This window comes from Manis javanica, chromosome 4, assembly GCF_040802235.1.
Source record: "Manis javanica isolate MJ-LG chromosome 4, MJ_LKY, whole genome shotgun sequence".
Lineage (NCBI taxonomy): Eukaryota > Metazoa > Chordata > Mammalia > Pholidota > Manidae > Manis > Manis javanica.
In genome coordinates, this window is record NC_133159.1 from 159818315 (window position 1) to 159838000 (window position 19686).

Genomic DNA, 19686 nt, shown 5'->3' on the forward strand with positions numbered 1-19686 from the left:
TTTTTACCAGTCTTTGTGACTATTGCCATCCTAGTGGAAGTGAAGTAGTTCACTCTGGTTTTGACTGGCCATATTTCTTTTTGTCCATCTTTTCTTTCATCTCTCATATATATATATATATGTCATGTGTGTGTGCACACATATATATCTCATATATAAATACAGGCAAATGTATTTATGCATAACCTCCTATACCTCAAGTGGATTTGAAGCATCCTCTTGTGGATGCTTCTCTTTTTCGTCTTTCACTTTGCTCGTCGCTGCCTGTTCATCTGCGTTCATTCCTGTCTCTACCCCATGGCGTTATCTGTGCATGTCCTCCCAGCTGTTCAAACAGGGTATGGGTCTATGTCCGCACTGGTAGCGGGGCTTTTCATTTCTGCAGAGTATGTGGGTACACTCTGAGATCAGTCTTCCTGGTTCCTTTGCCGGGGGCAGGAGGCTTCTGCTCTGGCCCGTCCTTGCCTTCCTGACACACTGCGCTCCCCTAGCCTGGCATGCTGTTCTGCACTGGAGGAAATGCGCAGGAATCCTCGGTTCTCATTTCCCTGTCTGTGTGTATGTAGATGGGCCTCCTCCTCCAGCCTGTGGGACAGACCCATATCGGGTGCTGGGGCTTGGATTTGGGGGGAAGTGGTATAAAAGAACCCCCTGGCTTAGGAGTCATTTTTCTGAGAAGTGCCAATGGTTTAGGGAAGCGGCTTTTCCTCCCCCTTCCCTCAAGCACACGTTCTGTGCATCTTGACCTCAGGTAACCCGCATTGGAGGAAGGAGGGCCAGCTGCCTTCCTCTGCTGCAGGGATCCTCTGAGGTGGCATCGAGGACCCTTTCCCCTCAGAATTGTGGGTGAGAGGCTTTCTGCAGCTCTGGGCTCTGTCCCCGTCTCCCCAGCCTGGCTGTGCTATCCTGCCACCCCCGGCAGTGTCTGGGCCCTGCTCCCAGGCTGTCTCTGCCAGTCAGGCATGGTGCCAGCTGTCTGCTCAGCCGGGTGCCACGGGAAAATCTCCGGCCGCCCAGGTTGGGGAGCTCCACGGGGAATGCCCGTGTGCCCGCCCCTCAGTGCCCACTCAACTGTCTTTCCTCTTTCTGCAGCATCGCAGGACATGGCCCCCCCAGCCGCCTAGCCGGGGCCCATCTAGGAGAGGCATCCTTTTCAGCGTCCTGAAGGCCAGCTCTGGACCTTCCCAGGAAAGTGCCAGCTCACAGAACAGCTTGACCAAAGGACCAGCTCTTGGGACGGCCCTAAACCAACCTGGCCCCCAGCTAGAGTGGGGTCTCCAGGAGGCTGCGGTTAGCCTGCTGGTCTTGGACAGCAGCTCCAGGACAGAAGGGGGGGTGGGTTGACCACCCAAACCCCCTCTGGGCCCAGGCCCTATGCCTCAAGGAGGGGCAGCCTGAAGCCCTACGGAGCTTCCCGCTGGAGCTTCCCGCCAGACTGTCTGCCTGCTTCTGACTCTGCTGCTTGGCATGGCCAGTAACAGCAGCTCCTGCCCAACACCTGGGGGAGGGCACCTCAGTGGGTACCCAGTGCCCCCCTACGCCTTCTTCTTTCCCCCTATGCTGGGTGGACTCTCCCCACCAGGAGCTCTGACCTCTCTCCAGCACCAGCTTCCAGTTAGCGGCTATAGCACGCCATCCCCAGCCAGTAAGTGGAGTGGTGGGAGGCACGGTGGGAGGGAAGGGGACTGCAGAAGGCAGTGGGCCTCAGGGTCTCGCCTCCGGCACATCTGCTCGCTGCAGTGGTTAGGTCTTCTCCAGACAAGGGAGAGACCATTGTTTGAGGGCTCAAGGATGCAAACCCTGTCGGCTGATGGCGGGGTGTGTGTTTGATGTTGGGGGTGGCAGAGGGAGAGAGGAGGCAGGGCCGCCCCTCAGGGCCCCTCGAGCCCCTCCTGTGTTCTGCCGCTGTGAGGGCCTTATAAACAGCTACAAGGACTGGACACAGAGGCTGGAGGCGGGCAAACAAACCTCTCGACATTTGGTGGAAATGGCAGTTCTGCTGAGAGCGGCATCCTGCCTCCATCCCACCCTGTCCAGGGCCTGAGGGAGAGAGAGGGCTTGAGGGAGTAGACAAGCAGGCCTGTTGGAACCCCTCCTTCCCCTTGCCAACTCCACCCGCCATGCTGGGATGTGCTTTCTTTTGAGGGGAGAGGGAGAGGGAGAGGAGGGACCCATGGGCAGCTTGGTGGCCAGGGCAAGTGTCCCAGAAGGTCGCTCAGCCTGGATTCTAACTGGACGCACACGCGCTCTTGGCAGGGCCTGTGTCTTCTCTCTGCCTCTGCCCTCTGCCGTAGGAGTAGCCTTTTGGCTGGGCGGGGGTCTCAGTACCCTTCCCTGGCTGGCTGAGCCAGGTAGTGGGAGGTGGCGGCAGCTACGGCCAGCTGGCAAAGTCCAGGTCTCGGGCCTGCCAGGCCGCTTACAGTAACTCTGGCCCCCAGGGCCCAGCTGGGCGCCAGGCCAGGGCTAGGGGAGGAGGGAGCCGGAGCCTGGCCTGGGCAGGAGGGGGTGGAAGCAGCAGAACGGGCCATGGGCCGCTGGCTGGCCGGTCAGCTGCTGACCTGGGAAACTTGTCCCACTTCTCCTGGCAGGCAGGGACTGAACACCCTGCCCCAGGCACCCACTGCCCTCTCACAGCCACTGGCAAGCTGCCTGGCACCGCTGCTCTGTACGCCTGGCTGGGCGGGGTCAGTGCCCCCTTCTCAGTGTGGGGGCAGCACACTCTCCCCGGGAGCCAGGGAGTCTCTTTGTCCCTGGGGCAGGCCCTGGCTGGACGCCTCACTGCCCGCACTGGCCAGCTGCCCACCGCCACCACTGCTTCCTGGATCGCCTCCTCTGGCTCCACCATGACCCCCTCCCTCCCAGGCCCCACCAGCTGCTGGGAGCAGGGCCTCCATGTCTGTGTTCCTTTCGACCCCCACCCTGTAGGCCTAGGGGCCACAGGCAGGCAGATGCTGCCTCGGTTTCCACTGCCACCCCTCCTCTCACCTCCGTCTCTGTTTCCTCCCTCTCTTCTGTCCTCGTAAAGGGAGTGTGAGGCGGGCAGCACAGTGAGCAGAGGTCAGGAACTCTGACTCTCACTTTCCAGTCTGTGCTGGGTGGTGAGGGAGGCCTATCTTTGGGGAATGGGTGGGTGTCTGTGGTTCCTAGCGTCTGTGTGCAGTTGACTGTTGCTACTGTGACAAGGACTGTAACTCCTATTCTCAGCTTGGGTGATGGGAGCACCTGCTTTCTGCCAGGGTAGGATTTTTAGGGAGAAAGAAGTCAGGGGCCTGCAACCTGGTGCCTATGGACAACCCGTCCTTCCCCAGGTGATGGAACAGAGCCCCAGATACTCTGCTCACTTGGCACCTGGACTCATGGAGGGCTGGAGAGGGCCTGGGGCCTGGCCCCCGGTCCTTGCCCACCCTGTGCCAGAGGAGCGAATGCTTTGCTCTCCTCTGAATGTTGCAAGCCTCTTCCTCTTTCTTAGAGGTGGGTGGGGAGAGCTTCTGGGTCCCCCACTTCCCATCCTGGTAACTTTCAACCTCCAGGGTGGGGTGCCCACATTTCAGGCAAGTAAAACCTTCTCTGGCTTTCCCCACCCAGATTAGGCAATGCCCCCTTCCTGCCCCCTCCCTCTGTGAGCCTGTGGGTTGCCCTGCCCCTCCCCCCTTACTAGTAAACAACAACTTCTCTTCCCACCCAGACCCCCAATTTCTGAGCTTCTCCATGACCTTCCCCTTCTCTGGGACCAGACGTGCGGCCATGGGCCTGGGGGAGTGGTCACTTCCATCCTCATGCGGGGCTGGTGGGCCTGGTGAGCCAAGCTGCTCCGCTCTGGATGGCGAAGCATGGCAGACAGACACTCACAAGTGCTGGAGATGGAGGCGGTCTCACCTTTCCTGCTCTCTCTGCCTTGGGACTGGGGCTGAGGGCCAGGCAGTTCCTAGGAGAGGTAGACATCCATGGCCCACATCCCTGCAGGGAGCAATGATATGCTCTGGTCCTTTGTCACCCTTTTTGTAGGAAACCTTACAGTGAGGCTCCTTCCTCCCACTTCCCACCAACAAGCGTTCTGCTAGCCCCCTTTCCCCAAGTGAGGAGGTTGGACCTTGGGTGTCTTGGGTGGACCCTTCAGAGACCCTGTGGTCTGTGGAGTGAGAAATATTCTCCAGATCACTGTGGGAAGGGATGGGTATTTGTCCTGCTATAGTTCCTCAAGGAGCCAGAGTGGGAGGTTCCAGAGATGGTACAGGATCCTGGCCACCCCACAAAATGGGCCCCTGGGGCTTGGTCTCTGAGGACAGGTATTTAACTGAGGAGGGTTGGGATTCTGTGTGCATTGTGGGGAGGGTCAGGGTTGTTTGTGTTTTTTGGGGGGACAAGGTTGGGTGTGTGCTGGGAAGGGGGTTAATGGCTTGTGTATATTGGGTGAGAGGGTCAGAGAGTGGGGTGTGTTTTGGGAGAATCAAATCCAGAGCCAGGGAGGGGTGAGGTAGTTTGTTGTGTGCTTAGGTGGGGGGCAGGGGGCCGTGACTTAGGACATAGGGTGGTTAAGGGGGATTGTGTTGTGTGTGTAGGGAGGGGAGTATCTATTTCTTATCACTGGAGGGGAAACTAACCTGCCTTTTTCATTGCTCACCCAGGAATTCCATGGGGCGGGCTATGGAGTAGGCAGTATAGTTCTGGCTTTGCCACTTACTACGTCTGATAACTTCTCTGAGCATGTTTCCTTGTCAGTAAAACAGGGCTATTACCAGAACCTCCCTCAAAGGGATGAGATTAGGTAAGATCATTGACGTGACTCACAAAGCTTTGCGCCTTACATGTGATCACTGCTGTCTCGTCGTGTGGCACCCACTGTTATGACAGTGAAAAGCCACCCCAGACTTTTCTAGGTAGGACTTGGAGATAATAGGATGCTAACGTCTGTGGAGCACCTACTGTGTGCTTGAGGCTTTATCTCTGTTTTACAAATCTTAATCCCTATGATTCTGGGAAAAGGACATTATCCCCCTTTACACATGAGGAAACACTGGTGGACGTTAAGTGACTGGGTTAAGTGACTAAAGCTGGGCTGTTTTCCACTATCCAATAGACAGCTGCAGGAGGGTACTGTGGGGGTTACTCTTGGGTGTGGAGAGCCCTGGGAGGGTCAGTGTCAATGCTGAAACCCCCTCCACCGCGGCTGAGGCCCTGCTTCTGCCTTAGGACCTCCTGCCTTCTCCCAGTAGGGGGCGTAGGAAACACCCAAGCCACGCCCTCCTTCTGTGTTTTGGATGCTGAAGGTTGGAGGGAAAGAGCGGTAAGAGATGTAGGCCAGATCTCCGTCCTGTCGTGGAAGCTGCGGATACAATCTGTTCACGCCCATCCCCACCCCCGAATCCGCCCGCTGCAGCCCACAGGAGTTTGCAGAGCTCAGAAGGCACCCTAGGAACGGAGTGTAAGGGCTGCAGTTCTTACTCTTATTTTGTTTCAGTTTGTGTGGTGTGGTGGGGCACAGGGAAGTTGAAAGTAATTAGTAGAGGAGCCACAGTGGATGGGAGCCCCGAAAGACTGGCTCCAGACTTTTCCCTTCTGTCTCCATATTCATTGTGTGTGCCTGGAGACTGGGGAATGGCCCCCGGGTCTGGGAGACCCAGAGGAGACAGAGGAGGGGGTGTGCTCTCCTCTTCCTCTCTGCCACTCCTTCCCCTTTGCAGTCTGGGTCCTCCCTGCCTCCCTTCTGCCCACTCTTTCCCTGAACAATAGGAGAGCCAGCCCAGGGGGAACAGGTACTGCTAAGCCATGCCTTTCCTGGGGCCCAAAATGCGGAGCCAGCCAAAGACTGTTGGATGGAGCTTTGAATGAAAAGGAGACCCCTCACCTTTTATCTCAAAGCATTGATAATTCACAGAACCTGTCAGGGCAGGATCCCAGCAATGGCTGGGGGAGGAGACTCACAGAAGGAAGCCTGTGCTCTTAGGCTGGCCAGGACCTAAGACATTGTGTGCACGTCATGCCAACGGCCCTGAGCCCATGGGGATGTGCCAGTGCAGGACTTGACTACCCTTTGGGGGTAGCATCTGTGGAAAGAGGAAGTGCTTCCCTTCTCCAGATCACTTTGGGGCAGTGCCCACACTCCTTTACTCTTCCTTTTCCATGGAGTTGGGGCAAGTGGGGCCAGATCTCTCAGGACAGACTAGAAGCCCTCAGCCCTGGCTAGATCAGAAATAGAAGCCCTCTCCTTCCCATTTTGACTTCTGGGTTGCTATGAACCTCAAAGCAGCCCACAGACCAAGGTCCCCTGGCAGAAGTCATAAAGGACATCTTCCTGTGTGGCCTTGGGCAGGTCACCCAACCTCTCTCTGAGTCTGTTTCCTCCTCTTTAAAGCAAGACTCCTAATTTGTCCTTGGCTGGGTGAGTTGCTGTGAGGCCACAGTGACCTGCTTTTGGTGAGGGCCTGGGTGAGCTTGGATCCCGGAATTGTCTTGGGGGATGACCACCGTGCACTGGGACCCCATGTCCCTCTGGTTCCATGCCTCATTTCCTGTTTGTTATCAACTCCAGATGGGGCTGGGGCTGGGGGGAAGCCCAGCAGTCCTGGCATAAGTGGCGCCAGTTCAGTTTAGCCCACCACTGTTGAGGGGCTGTGAAGCACACAGGAGCTGTGGGGGATACAGCATAGGAGGATGAAGCCTCAGGCTGGCTGGCAGCTGCTGCTGGAGTCCCTTCCACTCAGCCCTGCAGCTGGCCAAAGCCTGTCTTTTTCCCCCTTCTCCCACTGCCCAAGGACACTGTTCTGCTCTGACCTGCCCCACAACCCTGACCTTGTCGTTGCCCAGAACAGGCATCTCACCCTGACTTCTCCCCCTCTCCGACTCCAGAAATCCTATCCATCCTTCAGGGAACATCATGAATGTCGCCTCTTCCCAGAAACCTTCACTGATGTTCTCCCTTCCTTGCTACACTCTCCCTCCCTCCTCTGAATAACTGTGGGTCCTTATTTTTTTTTCTCTTACAACATTTCTCTCCACCACAGTGACTTCTCCTCACAGTGACTAGTTTCTACTGGGAGCTGTAATCATTTGGGAGCTTGTTCCCTAATCACCAGGTCTTTGATGACAGTCTCAGATCCCTTAGTACCTTGCAGCTGTGAACACAGAGCCTAGCACATAACTAGTGCACAAGAGCTACATCATTTGGGAGGAAAGATACCAAGGGATGTAGAACCAAGTCCACGCTCTTCCCTGGCAGTCTTACCCACTCCCAAGGCTTGGATATCTGCAGCCCAGACCTCTTTTAGGTAGGACTTCATTCCGGAGCCCTACACCCACCTGTCCGCCAGCCCAGAAGACTTCTCTACTTTTCAGTCTTGGGAAATTTGCTGTTGCACAAGCGACACACCAGAATCCTCTGCTATCTCCTTTCTCACCCCACCCCCTCAAAATTTCTTAAGAATTTACCTTCCTCTGTCCATCACCACTGCCAGTTTCCTAGGCTATGCTACCATTGTGTGCTGCCTGGATGTTGCAGTAGCTTCTAACTGGTCTCTTTTGCTTTCCTACAATCCGTTCTTCACATAGCTACTAGAAAGATCTTATAACACTGTGAATCATATTTCGCCTCTCCTCTGCTTGGAACCATTCCGTGATTTCTCCTTCCATCTAGGATAAAATCCAGAAGTCTTATTGAGATCAACAAGCCCACCTGGTCTGGCCTCAGACCACCTTTCCAGCCTGGTCTTATGTCCCTTTTCCTCTTGAATTTTATGCTTCATCTACCTTAGTCCCCTGTCAGTTCCTCGAATGAACATGCCAACTTCTGTAACCCTAGGGCCGTTGCACAGGTTCTTTCTTTTACTGGGACTGCACTCCTTTCTACTCTGCCTGACTTCTGAACTGCTACTCTTTAGGTCTTTGTTTTGAGGTCCTCCCTAACCCTTCAACCTAAATTAGGTATCTACATTAATTTTCCTTCAAATACATTATATTTGTATTATAATACCAATTATCTCAGTTTTCAATTACATATATGTAATTATTTGCTTAATAGCTATTGCTCCATAAGGTCTGCAAGGTCAGGCTTATCAGGGTTTCCACATAGGATACTCAGAAAATAGTTTTTCTTGAATTGGCTTGGTGTGGTGGGAATTTGGGCTTTGGCAGCGAAGTTAGCTCTAACCTTTATTAGCAGTGTGATCTTGGACATCCCATGTAGCATTGCAGAGACCTGTTTCTTTATTTGTAAAATGGGAATAATGCCCACTTATCTCTTGGAGTTGCTGTGAGGACTAAATGACAGCATGTTAAGAACCTGGCTTCGGGAGAATATCCTAGGGAAGCATGTACATTTCTATCCCTTTTTAGAGTGAGGGAGCTATGCTGCAGCGTCAGAGGGTGTATCCTCCAGGGGCATCCCCCTCCTTGCAAGACCTGCTCAGTTCAGACCTTTCTTCCAACGAAACAGGCATCCCTGAGGGCTTCTGGGAGGAAGTGGTCAGCTGGAAGGCACCAGTCCCCCACCCTTCTCCTTCTCTCAAGCGGGACTGCGCGGTGTGGGGCCCATGCTGGTTCCGCGGCCCGGGGACACCCTGGGCGGGGTTTTGCTCGCCGGAAGCACGCAAAGCTTGGGAAGGAAAGCCCCCTCGGCGCGCGCGTTTGTGCCAGAGCACCCACGCTGCTGCGTCGGGTTCCGGCGGGCGGGCTGCCGGAGTCGCACATGATGTCACAGACAATGACACAAGCCGGGTATCTCATTCCCCCACAGCGCCCGAAGTGCACGATGTCACACCCGGGACACCCGGCACTCCGCGTTCGTGGCGCGAACACTTGGCTACATGCACCGCGGCCCTTTGCCACCTGCGGCCACCCTCCGCGTCTCAGGGTAGCTGGCCCGGCCCGGCCCGGCAAGGGGCCGGAGGGCGAGCCCCGCGGGCGGGCAGGCGAACGGGTGATGTCACGGGCAGCGGTGGGTGGGTCACCCGGAGGTGAGGCGCCGCCAGGCGAGTTCAGGGAGAGTTCAGCCGCATTGCATTAGGCAAATGAGGCCTGGGCTGGGTGTCGGGGGCGGGGTAGGGAGGGTGCTAAGGGAGGACACCGGGACCACCCCCTCCTCCCTGCCCCATCAACTCCCCAGCTACTGCATCGCCAAACCGGTGACTGACCAAACCGCAGTGGGGTGGGGGGTTGCTGGGAGCCGGAACTGGGATGGGAGAGACACCCGCCCCTCTTCCGTCCCTGCCTCCGCGCGCAGCCCCCTCCTCTCCTGTACCCGGCCTCCGTCTGTCTGCTGCGTACTACTCCTCTTGAGCCTTTTCCTCCCTCCGTTCCCCTCTTCTCTTCAACCCTTCCCAGACTCCCCCCACTACCCTCACTCGCCTCTGCACGTCCCGCCGCTCCTTCTCAGTCCCCGGCGTTTCACTGGTGGCAGTCAGACTCGCCCGGCAAGGGTTAAACCAGGGGCGGTGCTTGGACGGAACGGGGCGGAGGAAAGGGGGTGGGGTTGCAGGGGAGGGGGCGCGCTAGCTCGGGGCGGGGGGGCCGCGGCGCGCACCGCCGGAGGCCGAGCTGCGGCCGGCCGCCCGGGGCCTGGCGGAGGCGGAGCCGGCGGGGTCCCCACCCCCACCCCCACCCCCACCCCCACCCGGAATCCTCGCCCCGGAGAAGCCCGGGAGCCCCGGCGGGGAGGAGGAAGTGCTCGGTGAGCACACACACACACCCCCCGCCCCGCGCCGATCCCGCCCCCGGCCGGCGCACTTGGGGAGCCGTGGGACTCTGCCTCGGACACCATGAGACTCGAGACGGGAGCCCCCTCGAGGTGAAGCCCCCGAGTCCTCGGGCCTCGTCCGGGCGTTCCAGGGGCGAGCCCAGGACCCCCCCACTCCTGGAACACACAACTTCCTAGCATTTCACCTGGGACTGGCGGAGCGGCCGGCCGACTTAGACGAGGGACTTCGGACCGAGGGCGGCCCCCTGCCCTGGTCGCCAGTCGGGGTGGGGGGACGTGCCCCTCGTCCCCAGCTGCTGTCTTCGGATGGCGCCACCGGCTGAGTGAGGGAGGCGGCGCGCAGGACTTCCCCGCCCGGACCTCTCATCTTCGCGGGGAAGATGTACGAGAGTGTGGATGTGGGGGGGCTTACCCCCACCCCCAGTCCCTTCCTGGTGGTGGATTTTTATAACCAGAACCGGGCCTGTTTGCTCCCGGAGAAGGGGCTCCCTGCCCCGGGTCCCTACTCCACCCCGCTCCGGACTCCGCTTTGGAATGGCTCAAACCACTGTAGGTACCGGCCTCTCCTCATCTATTGTAGGAGCTGGGGACGGCGGGCGGCGGGGCTTCCACTCCTACTGGGGGATTCGGGTCTGGGGGCGTGGTGGTGGGGGTCTTGTCTCTACCCTTCACTTTCCCTTGTCTTTCTTGCTGACACTCGAATGCTCTTGCTGGACAAATGGACTCCCTCGAGTAACCCTGGGTGTTAATTCTGTTACGTTAGCGCTGAGGAACTTTGGGGGTTCCTCCAGGAAACATTTGTTCATCTCACCGTCTACTTCTTGAAGGGGAAATAAAGCTTCTTGCCCCCCACTTTCCATCTTCTTACTTGGAATCCAGTAGCTTTACAGTAGAGTGGCCCTTTCTCCCACCCTGGAGGGTGCGGTAGAGGTACTATCTGTGGGCTTGTCTGCGTGGAGGAGGGGGGCCTCCTCCCCAGATCCTAGCCTTGCCAAAGCCTACGGGAGAGCCCCCTCCTGTGCAACAGCTGCAGCCCCCAGTCCTTGCCGCTATGCCATTAGAGTGGGTGTCGGGGAGCACTCCACGTTCTCGGTGTTGGCAGTGGGGTGTGGCCGGAAGGGGCAACTTCACCAGACACCCCTCTGCCATCCTACCTGCCCCTTACGTCTGGGATTACATCTATCCATCTGAGGATTGCTTTGGCTTTAGACACTTGGCTGGCATCTCTGAGGCTTCCCAGAAATGGGGTGGGGGAACTGCTCTGGTGGGAAGAATCCCCTTCCCCCTAATCCTAATCTAGTTTGTTCTCTGGGGCATGAATTTGTTTTATGTGCGTCCAGGGATACTCTGCAAATGAGGGGTGCATCCCCTCCCAGCCCAGCTGTGTCCTTTTGTTACCCTGCTTTCACTTGGGGGTAGGGGCAGGCACTGGACAGTCCCTTCCTAAGAGGGGCACTGTTGAGAACCCCAGAGTCCTGGCAGCCAGCTCACCTCTCCTCACTGCTGTCTGGAATCATCTCTCTGGAAGGGAGGTGATCGGTGTACCAGTGGGAGCTTTGAGCGCCTGGGGTGCACACCTGGGCCTGCTCATACCCAGCTGTGGGGCGGTGTACTTGGGTGGGAGAAAGCCGGCACTAGGGGGTTATTGTTACAGGGCTCGGGTTTCTTCCCCTACACTGCTCTGGGCTCCACTCTTCCCCAGGGCTTCTCCCACCCTCCCGTACCGGCTGCCGCCCTTAAGTCTGCCTGGGAGGAGGAGTGGAATTGGTCTCCGGGGGCCTGGCAGGTTGGAGAAGGTTGAAGAACAACCCCGCACCCCTTTGCTCTAAGAAGAGAGACCTGCAGTGGAGAGACACCGTGCCCCTGCTCCTCCCAGAGCTGCCTCACCCCAGGCCTTTCCTTTTGTCCTGCCCCCTGACCTTTGCCTCTGGGGCAGATTGGCGGGGAGGCTGCGGGCTGCTGACGGTGGAAAGGAGGGGTGTGTGAGCGTTGGTTGACTTTGGCTGAAAGGGAGAGGTGAGAGGTGTGACACCTGGGCCCTTCTTCCCATCCTCCCAGAGCTGGAGGAAGATGTCCCCCCAAATGGGATAATTGGAGCACAGCTGTCAGGGTGCTCCCCTCCACCACCTTGGCTGCCTTTGCCAGAGGACTGCAGGGAAGCTGGGATCTGAGACCTTGGGCTCCAGCCCCACCTCTTCCTTCGAGGTGGGGGCAGCTTCGCTGTTTCTAGCCGCAAACTGGATGGGGTAGAGAGGTGTGGAGTCCGGCAGCCAGGTGGGTTTGGTGGGGCAGAAGATGGGGAAGTAGGCCTATTCCCTATGCTGTGTAGGGTGGGATAGAGCGAGAGGTCTGGGCTCCCCTGTTCCCATCGCCCACACCAAGAGCTATGTATATGTGGGTGGGATGCCAGTGGGTGTCAGCCCCAAGGCTGTGGACTGGACTGAGAGTCCTGGCTGTGCGGCTTGCTCTGAGGCACAGGAAAGACCTAGAGGCTGGGGGTGGGGGCGACCTGACCGTGCTGGTGTGCACGGGGTCCTTGTGTGTGTGTGAAGGTTCTCTGACGGCAGGAGCCCTCTGGCCTATCATGCCAAGTTCTGCACAACCTCCTGCCACCTCCACCAAAGGAGGTTGGCTGTGAGTGGAGACCTCATCCTGCACGGCCCTGGGCACCTTGCCTCTCCCCAGAGCCCCCAGTTTCAGGGCACTGGTGTCAGGGGCTGTACAGGATGTGGCTCCCCATCTGTCCCCCACCAATCTGGCCTCTTTCGCCGCCCGCTCCTAGACGTCCAAGAATGTGAAGCACGTGGATGCCCGTAGTGGGGGGAGGGGGAGCGATGCTTATCGGGGGCTGCTGAGCTAGGGGCCGTCTTCCTCCGGGCTACACCCAGAGCCACCCCCACCCTACCCCAGGGAGGAAGAAGGGCGGCGCCGAGAGCATTGAGCCCCCTCCCCAGCCCTCCCCAGGGGCTGCGAGGGGAGCCGCGGAGGAGCGGGCGCCAGCTGGACTGGGAGGGGAGCCGCTGGCCGGGGGCCCGGCTTATTTCCTGCTGATCTCCTCCAGGAAACCGGCCCCTTGTGCGCGCCTGCGAACGGCCCTGGGGCGTGGGGAATCCGGAGCGCCCTGCGCCTCCCGCCTTCTGCCCGCGGGGGAGGGGGAGCGGGCGGGGGAGGGGCACCCTGGCAGTGCAGCGCTGCGCAGGCGAGAGGGGACGCCTGGCCTTCTGGGCCGGTTCCAGCCCTCTGCTGGAGCTGAGGTGTGGTGCTTCTCCAGCCCGATCCTGCAGGAAAAGGAGATTTGTGGGCTGGGGACTCTGGGAAGGGAGGCGGGTGGGGAGGGACCTGGCCGCGGCAGTCCTTCCCTCGTACGTCTGGCGTGTAGAGGTAAAGCAGAGTCCTGACTCTTGGAGTGGCTGCGAGGGTCCCAGAATGCCCCGTGCTTCCCTGGCTGCTGGCTGGAGGCCTAGGGAGGTGTGGACCGGGCCAGAGCTCTGGGTTCAAAGGGCGCAGTGGGAAACCTTAGAGCTGTTACCTTGGTGACAGGTGGGGACATGCTGGGGGCGGGGGTACAGACGGTGTTTGAGCCTTAGAGGCAGCCAGCTGCTGCCAGGTGGGTGGAAAGGAGGCCTCACCCAGCCCAAACTAGCCCTGGTCTGGGGTCAGCCCCATCCTGCCAAAAAAAAAAATTTTTAAGTATATTCTTTCAGTTCCAGAAATACCCTCCTGGACTTTGCCTTAGCTCCAAATTTCTCCGGGCTTTTGCCCCTTTAGCCAGTCCCTGGCCTTAGAGCTCTCTGTCCTTCATCCTGGTATCCTGTGTGTCTCCCCACGCCCACCTCCCTTCCCTCCACCCCACTCTGTACCCCAAAGCTCCCTCTGTTCTTAGTCCCTCTCCTGTCTGGTCCATTTTGGAGGTGGGGCCTTGGGGGATGTGGGCTCAGGGCTAAGGATGGGTGGGGAGGAGAGAGGCGGGGAGGTCAGGGCCTTCATCTTCTGCTTGTTGGAACACTGACAGATTCTAGACCATGGTCCCCCCACACCGCCTTGTCCTTGACACCCCCCCCCAGTCTGGATTGTCTATTGTTACTCCTTTTACGTCTTGGAAAAAGTTAGCACAACAAAGGGCTCCTTTGTGGCTCACCCCTCTGCCTCCCAGCCTCACCCAGGCCCCCCAGCCCCGTCCCCCCCCAGCAGCTGTTCGCAGGCCTCTTGCTGGTCTGATTGGCTTGTCTGGCTTTGGGGAGAGTGAGGTAGGGGAAAACCAGGCCAGGGCAGTTCAGTGTTGGGGTGAAGAGCAGAGGGGTGGGGTTGGGGGGTGGTCAGTGAAGAGTCTGTGGGCTGGTCGGGGTGTGGGTATCCACTGGTCCTTTGCTGCAAGGCCAGTCTCTGGGTGGGGACAGGGACGTGGGGTCACAGCAGTGCTGGTCAGCCAGGCTGACCAGGGAGATGGTGTCCAGGCCCTACTAAGAGCCAGGAAAACTCTGCCAAGGGTGTCGGCCTGGTTCCCTGTCATTAACCACCTGGCAGCCCCTCGTGTGTTGCAGGTAACCAAAGGGTGGAGCACAGCCAGCCTGTGTCCAGGTCCTTCTTCAACTCTGCCTGGTCTTTGTGGGCCACGTGACTCATAGCTAGAAGGGGCTTGGGCCAGAAGCTCTAGGCCCTTTTAAATTCCAGAACCTTGTGTGCTGGAGTTTGGGGCGAGACTAGGTAGGATTCTGGGGTATGGGAAGAAGCAGGGGTCTACCTCCTCAGGGAGGCATCCTTGCCCCTCTCCTTGGCCCTGGACAAATAGCATTGGCAAGGGTCAGGGGGATGCTGAATGGCCTCTTGGGAAACTGGGATTGCCTGGGTCATAGTTCTCATCTAGCAAGACAGCCCCAGGCTTCGGGCACCGACAGCCCCCACAGTGCCCAGCCCTGTCTTGCCTGGGGTGATGGGCACAGGCCAGGTGCTGGTGAGAATTTGGCTAGCGGGAACTGCCCCTGCAGGCCGGGTCACCCCTCCTGGCTGCCCTCTTGGAGCTGAATAACAGAAGGGGAGGGGATAGTAACCCGGACATAGTATTGAAGCTAGACAGACAGTTCATTGATGGGAACAGACCCCCTTTGTCACCCTGCTCCCCTCAGACACGGGGCACCCAGAGCAGTGGGCTTCTGGGGCCCATAGGGACTCCTCTCCCTAAGTCCCAAGGGGGTCCCCTGCTTATCTCAGGGAGTCCCTGCCTGCTCTGATCCAACACTTGGAACTCTTGTTTGTGCGCCCTGCCTTGGGTCTCTGGCCAGGGGATTGGATTGTTTGGGTGGAGGAGGGCCTGTGACTCCTGGCAGAGGGGGTGGAGGGGGTAGCGGAAGCAGCGGGGGTAGGGGAGTGGCTGGCTTTGAATATCCTGTTGACCCCAGTTTCCTCTGCCCCCAGCTTGTGTTCTCTTCCCTCCCTCTTCACCAGGCCTTAACTCCTTCCTGACTTGGAGGAGATGGGGGCCAGGCCACCCAGGGGCTGGGGATTTAGGACCCAGCTAACCCCCGCCACCCCCCATGTATAGTCATGTCACATACAAATCTGATGGTTTATCATCTGGTCTTTCTGGTTTGAAGCTTGGGTCCTGGGGAAATAGGCAGGAGTGATGAAGTGCTGGAGGCTTCACTGGCAGCCTCATCCCCAGAGACTGGCCGGGCAGTCAGAGCTTTTCTGAGGCCCTGTCCCTGCCCCCGAGGGTGAATCCTGGCAGCAGTGGTGAGGCTGGGAGAGGCTCCCCAGAAAGATCCTGAGGCAGGATGGGCACGGAATTAAGGGTGGCGACCTGGGTCTCTAACCGCCCCTCCCCTCTTCTCTCTCTAGCCATTGAGACCCAGAGCAGCAGTTCCGAGGAGATAGTGCCCAGCCCTCCCTCACCGCCCCCCCTCCCCCGCATCTACAAGCCTTGCTTTGTCTGTCAAGACAAATCCTCAGGCTACCACTATGGGGTCAGCGCCTGTGAGGGCTGCAAGGTGAGTTGAGGGGGTCATTGGGAAAGACAGCCCTGGTTAGACAAATAGGACGTCCCCACTGTCAGGTCCTGAGTGTCAGGTCCCTGTGGGGGGATGTCCGTAAAGCTGCTGCTCGTGCTTCTCTGCAGAAGGTGGCAGCAGCCTTGGCGAAGAGGAGGCCTGTAGTAGAGCTCCCCCATAGATTAGTAGGGGTCCCCAAGCCAGAGGTCCCTCTCCTGCCTGAGCTTCTGTCTCCGTCTCCATCCTCCAGCTGGCAGGGCGTTCGCCTGCTCTGCTACCGCTGCCCAGGTTGCCATAGTGAGCTGGCTGCCGACTGGCTCTTGGCTGGGGACCCAGGAGGCCTGCCTCCTCCCCCACCGTGGCCCTGCCTGAACCTTGCCATGGAAGCCTGGCAGAAGGCAATGAGGAGCAGGCACCCTGCCTTGGCCTCCTTCAGGTGCCCAGTCTGTGGGCTCCCCAGTGTCCGGCTGGATTGCCCTCTGCCCATGTTAGGCTCCAGGGTGCAGATATATAGCTGCCACCTTCCCAGCAGCTGTGGGCATGGCCTCTCCCCAGGGCCTGAGCCTCTGTACCTGTTTCTTCCCCAGAGATGGGGGCTCAGAAGCTGCACAGCTTTGGGGCTGGGGGCACATGGAATAGCTGTTCCCCAGGTGTGGGACCAAGGTCAAGGGCAAAACAAAGGCCTTGGGCTGTATGTGTCTGCCTGTCCTGTCTGGTTGTTTCCAGTTTGTCCCTGGTCTGTCTGTCTGTCTGGTTAGTCTGGGTTGCAGCCCCTGGCCAGCCTGGGTCTACCTGTGATCAGCATATGCACATCTGCCTGGTTGGTGAACACGTCTTGCTCCTGAGCGTGTGTGCGCGTCCCTGTCGCTTTGGCTAACCTGTGTGTGTCCATCTGTCGCCTCTCCCTGCTTGCCTTCCTGCCTGCCTTCTCTTCCTGTGCTCTGAGCCCAGGGCTGCTGGTTCCAGAGCTCTGCCTCTCTCATGTTGAGCTCCATCTCCCCCTTTTCCTGATCCATCACTTATCAGGAGGGAGGAAGCTAGGTCTATGGGTGTGGGTTGAGAACCCTAGATACTGGGATTCTTCGGGGGACGTCCTGTGGGTGGACCTTTCTCCCATCTTACCTGGCCTGCTCAGGTAGGTGACCACCAAAGGCGTGGGGACAGTAGCTGGCCCAGCTGTGTACCCAATCTGTGGATGTAGCTGACCTGGCTCCCTCCCCTCTGTACCCAGGGCTTCTTCCGCCGCAGCATCCAGAAGAACATGGTGTACACATGTCACCGGGACAAGAACTGCATCATCAACAAGGTGACCCGGAACCGCTGCCAGTACTGCCGGCTGCAGAAGTGCTTCGAAGTGGGCATGTCCAAGGAGTGTGAGTGCCACAGCCATGGCCAGGCCACGGCCCTGGCAGGGCCTCAGTGCTTCGCAGGGCCAGGGGAGCAGGGCTGTGTGTGTGTGTGTGTGTGTGTGTGTGGACACAGAGCATGCTCGGGGTGCAGTGTATAGGCTTTGGGTTAAGGGCAGTTTGTGCATAGCGGCAAGGACCTGTGTTTGTCTGTGTGTCTAGCCAGCTGTGTGTCTGTGTGTGGACAGCTGCTCCTGTCTGTGTGTGGCTGTGTCTCCTTCCAGCCAGCTTGCTTCCAGGCCCTGCTTGGTTCTGGGGCGGGGCTCAGGCATACCTGAGTCCTCCCGATGGTGCCTCTCAAGGGAGGCCCACACAGAGGGGTCCCGGTTGGTGTTTTTGTGTGAGGGGAAGGTGCGGCTGGCCATTCAGGGTGCCATCTAAAAGCCATTGTCTGGTGAATCCTGGGTCCTAGAGTTGGAAGAGAGAATTGGGACTTCTCAGATCCCAGAGGAATGAGGGTTTCCAGTTTGGGCTCAGCTGAGGCCCAGTGGAGGGAGGGAGGGAGGGCTGGACAGGGAGACCCTCTCGTGTTGAATCATGTGTGTTGCTGTGGTGACCAGTGATTGATGATGTCAGAGATAAATGATGCTGACAGACGCCTCCTTGTCTGCGTGGCCGTTGCTATGGAGCCTGAGCCTTGGGGGATGGGGTTGGGGAGGGGGTCACAGGACCCCCTAACCCTTTGTGGGGAGGGCAGTGGAAGAGGGAAGGGGAGGGGTCTTGGAGGGATGTGAGGCACCCCAGATGGGAGCAGAGGGCCCTGCATCACCCCGCCACTTCCTGCCACAGGAGGCAGGGGCTGTGTTGTCCGGAGCTGGGAAGTGGTGGCTCCACATTGTACAGCGGGTGACAACTTGGGAACCGCAGGCCTGGGACCCTTCCTTTCGGGGCCCAGCAGCTCTGCCTTCCTCTGCTTCTGCCACCTTCTGCTCCCAGAGCTTTGCAGCACAGAAGGACCAGGGTGGGGACCCCCTCTCCCTCCCACCAGGAACTCCCCCTTTCCCTCCCTCCTCTTCTCCACCGCTCTGTGCCCCGGAGCTGAGCAGCTGCCATTTCAATAGAATTAAAGCTTCCGAATGATAAACGTCTTGTCACAGCTGCAATTTTCTCTTCCCAAATTATCCCCCCACTCTCCCTCTCCCTCTCCATTCTACCCCTTGCACTTTATTGAATTTGCAGAATCGACATGAGTGATCTCCAAATTATGCCAGCTCCCCCCACCCCCGCCCCACCCGCTGCCCCCTCCCCAGGCCCCCCACCCCTACCCTCTCTTCCTCCAGCGTCAGCAGCCGCTACCACTGGCCCTGTGAGTGATTGTGTGTCTGGGATAATCGGCTGGTAACGACCCCATCGCTTCTTTAAAGCCGAGTGGTGTGTGCGGCTCAGCGCCCCTGGTGATTTGTCAGCTCCCCCGGCTAATGGGCCGAGAGATTCTCTCACCCGGGCCCCCACTCAGACTGGGGAGCCCTACTCCTCTCCTGCCTGCCCAGGAGCTGCTCTGAGCTAGTCCCAGAGACTCCAGGGAGGCTGCTGTCAGAAGGGCTGGGGGCAAGCGGATGCAGGAGCTGGCCCTTCCAGGAAGCAGAGGGATGGGGGGCAGGGGGGGCAGCGTGCAGAGGTGGGACTCTGCACACCAGCTTTCAGCCCTGAGCACTGGCGCAGCTGAGTGTGGGCTGGCACAGATGCATGGGGTGTGCGGGGCACTGCAGCCTGGTCACAGGGCGTGTGTGCTGTGGCATGGGGCCCTGGGGCTGGGCTGGGTGTGGGAATTAGGTGGGAATGGAGGGGTGGGCCATGTGCTGACCCCTTGCCTGCCTGTGCACGTGTACGTGTGCACATTCGTGTGTGCGCCCCTGCATGTGCACACCCTGCCAGTGACCTCCCCCACAGTGCTCTGTGGGAGGACCTTGGGCTGGGGGTGGCCGCTGACTCCTGTTCCCTAACCACTCCCCTCTGCCCCCACAGCTGTGAGGAATGACCGGAATAAGAAGAAGAAGGAAGCCCCTAGGCCAGAGTGCTCCGAGAGCTACACGTTGACAGCGGAGGCAGGGGAGCTCATCGAGAAGGTGCGCAAGGCGCACCAGGAAACCTTCCCCGCTCTCTGCCAGCTGGGCAAATACACTACGGTAGGTATGGCTTCTTGGGCCAGGTGTGGGGGGGCCAGTGCCACAGCGCCCAGATTGGGCCCAGGGCATCCCTTCTGCTAGACTTGCCTCCCCTCGCCCCAGTCCGGACCTCCCTATTCCCACTCCCTCTCTTCTACCTCATCCGGTGGCCCCCTCCCAGGGAGTGAAGGGCGGGTAGAGGGCTGGCTGAGAAGGGGGTCATGAGGAGAAGCCCTCACTCTCCCGTCCTCCCAGAACAACAGCTCAGAGCAGCGTGTTTCTCTGGACATTGACCTCTGGGACAAGTTCAGTGAACTCTCCACCAAGTGCATCATTAAGACTGTGGAGTTTGCCAAGCAGCTGCCCGGCTTCACCACCCTCACCATTGCTGACCAGATCACCCTTCTCAAGGCTGCCTGCCTGGACATCTTGGTGAGGGTCCTTGCCCTGCCCACCTGGGCACTGCCCCATGGCCTTGGAGGATGTCCTGCTGCTCAAATAGC

General features: G+C 58.9%; 1 protein-coding gene across 7 annotated transcripts in view; it reads left to right on the forward strand.

Moving 5' to 3' along the window:
- Positions 1–19686, forward strand: part of RARA (retinoic acid receptor alpha) — a 42893-nt gene that overhangs the window by 19625 nt on the left and 3582 nt on the right. For 2 of the 7 annotated variants that reach the window (XM_017652286.3, XM_017652285.3), the window contains exons 2-6: positions 1093–1645; positions 15524–15672; positions 16904–17045; positions 19044–19204; positions 19439–19615. In XM_017652286.3, the coding sequence (XP_017507775.1) occupies positions 1468–1645; positions 15524–15672; positions 16904–17045; positions 19044–19204; positions 19439–19615 (807 nt within the window). In that variant the 5' untranslated portion in view covers positions 1093–1467. Of the gene's footprint in view, positions 1–1092; positions 1646–8019; positions 8949–9596; positions 10238–15523; positions 15673–16903; positions 17046–19043; positions 19205–19438; positions 19616–19686 lie in introns of those variants that run through there. The other 5 variants (XM_073235566.1, XM_017652287.3, XM_037022658.2 and 2 more) reach the window with 5 other exon arrangements.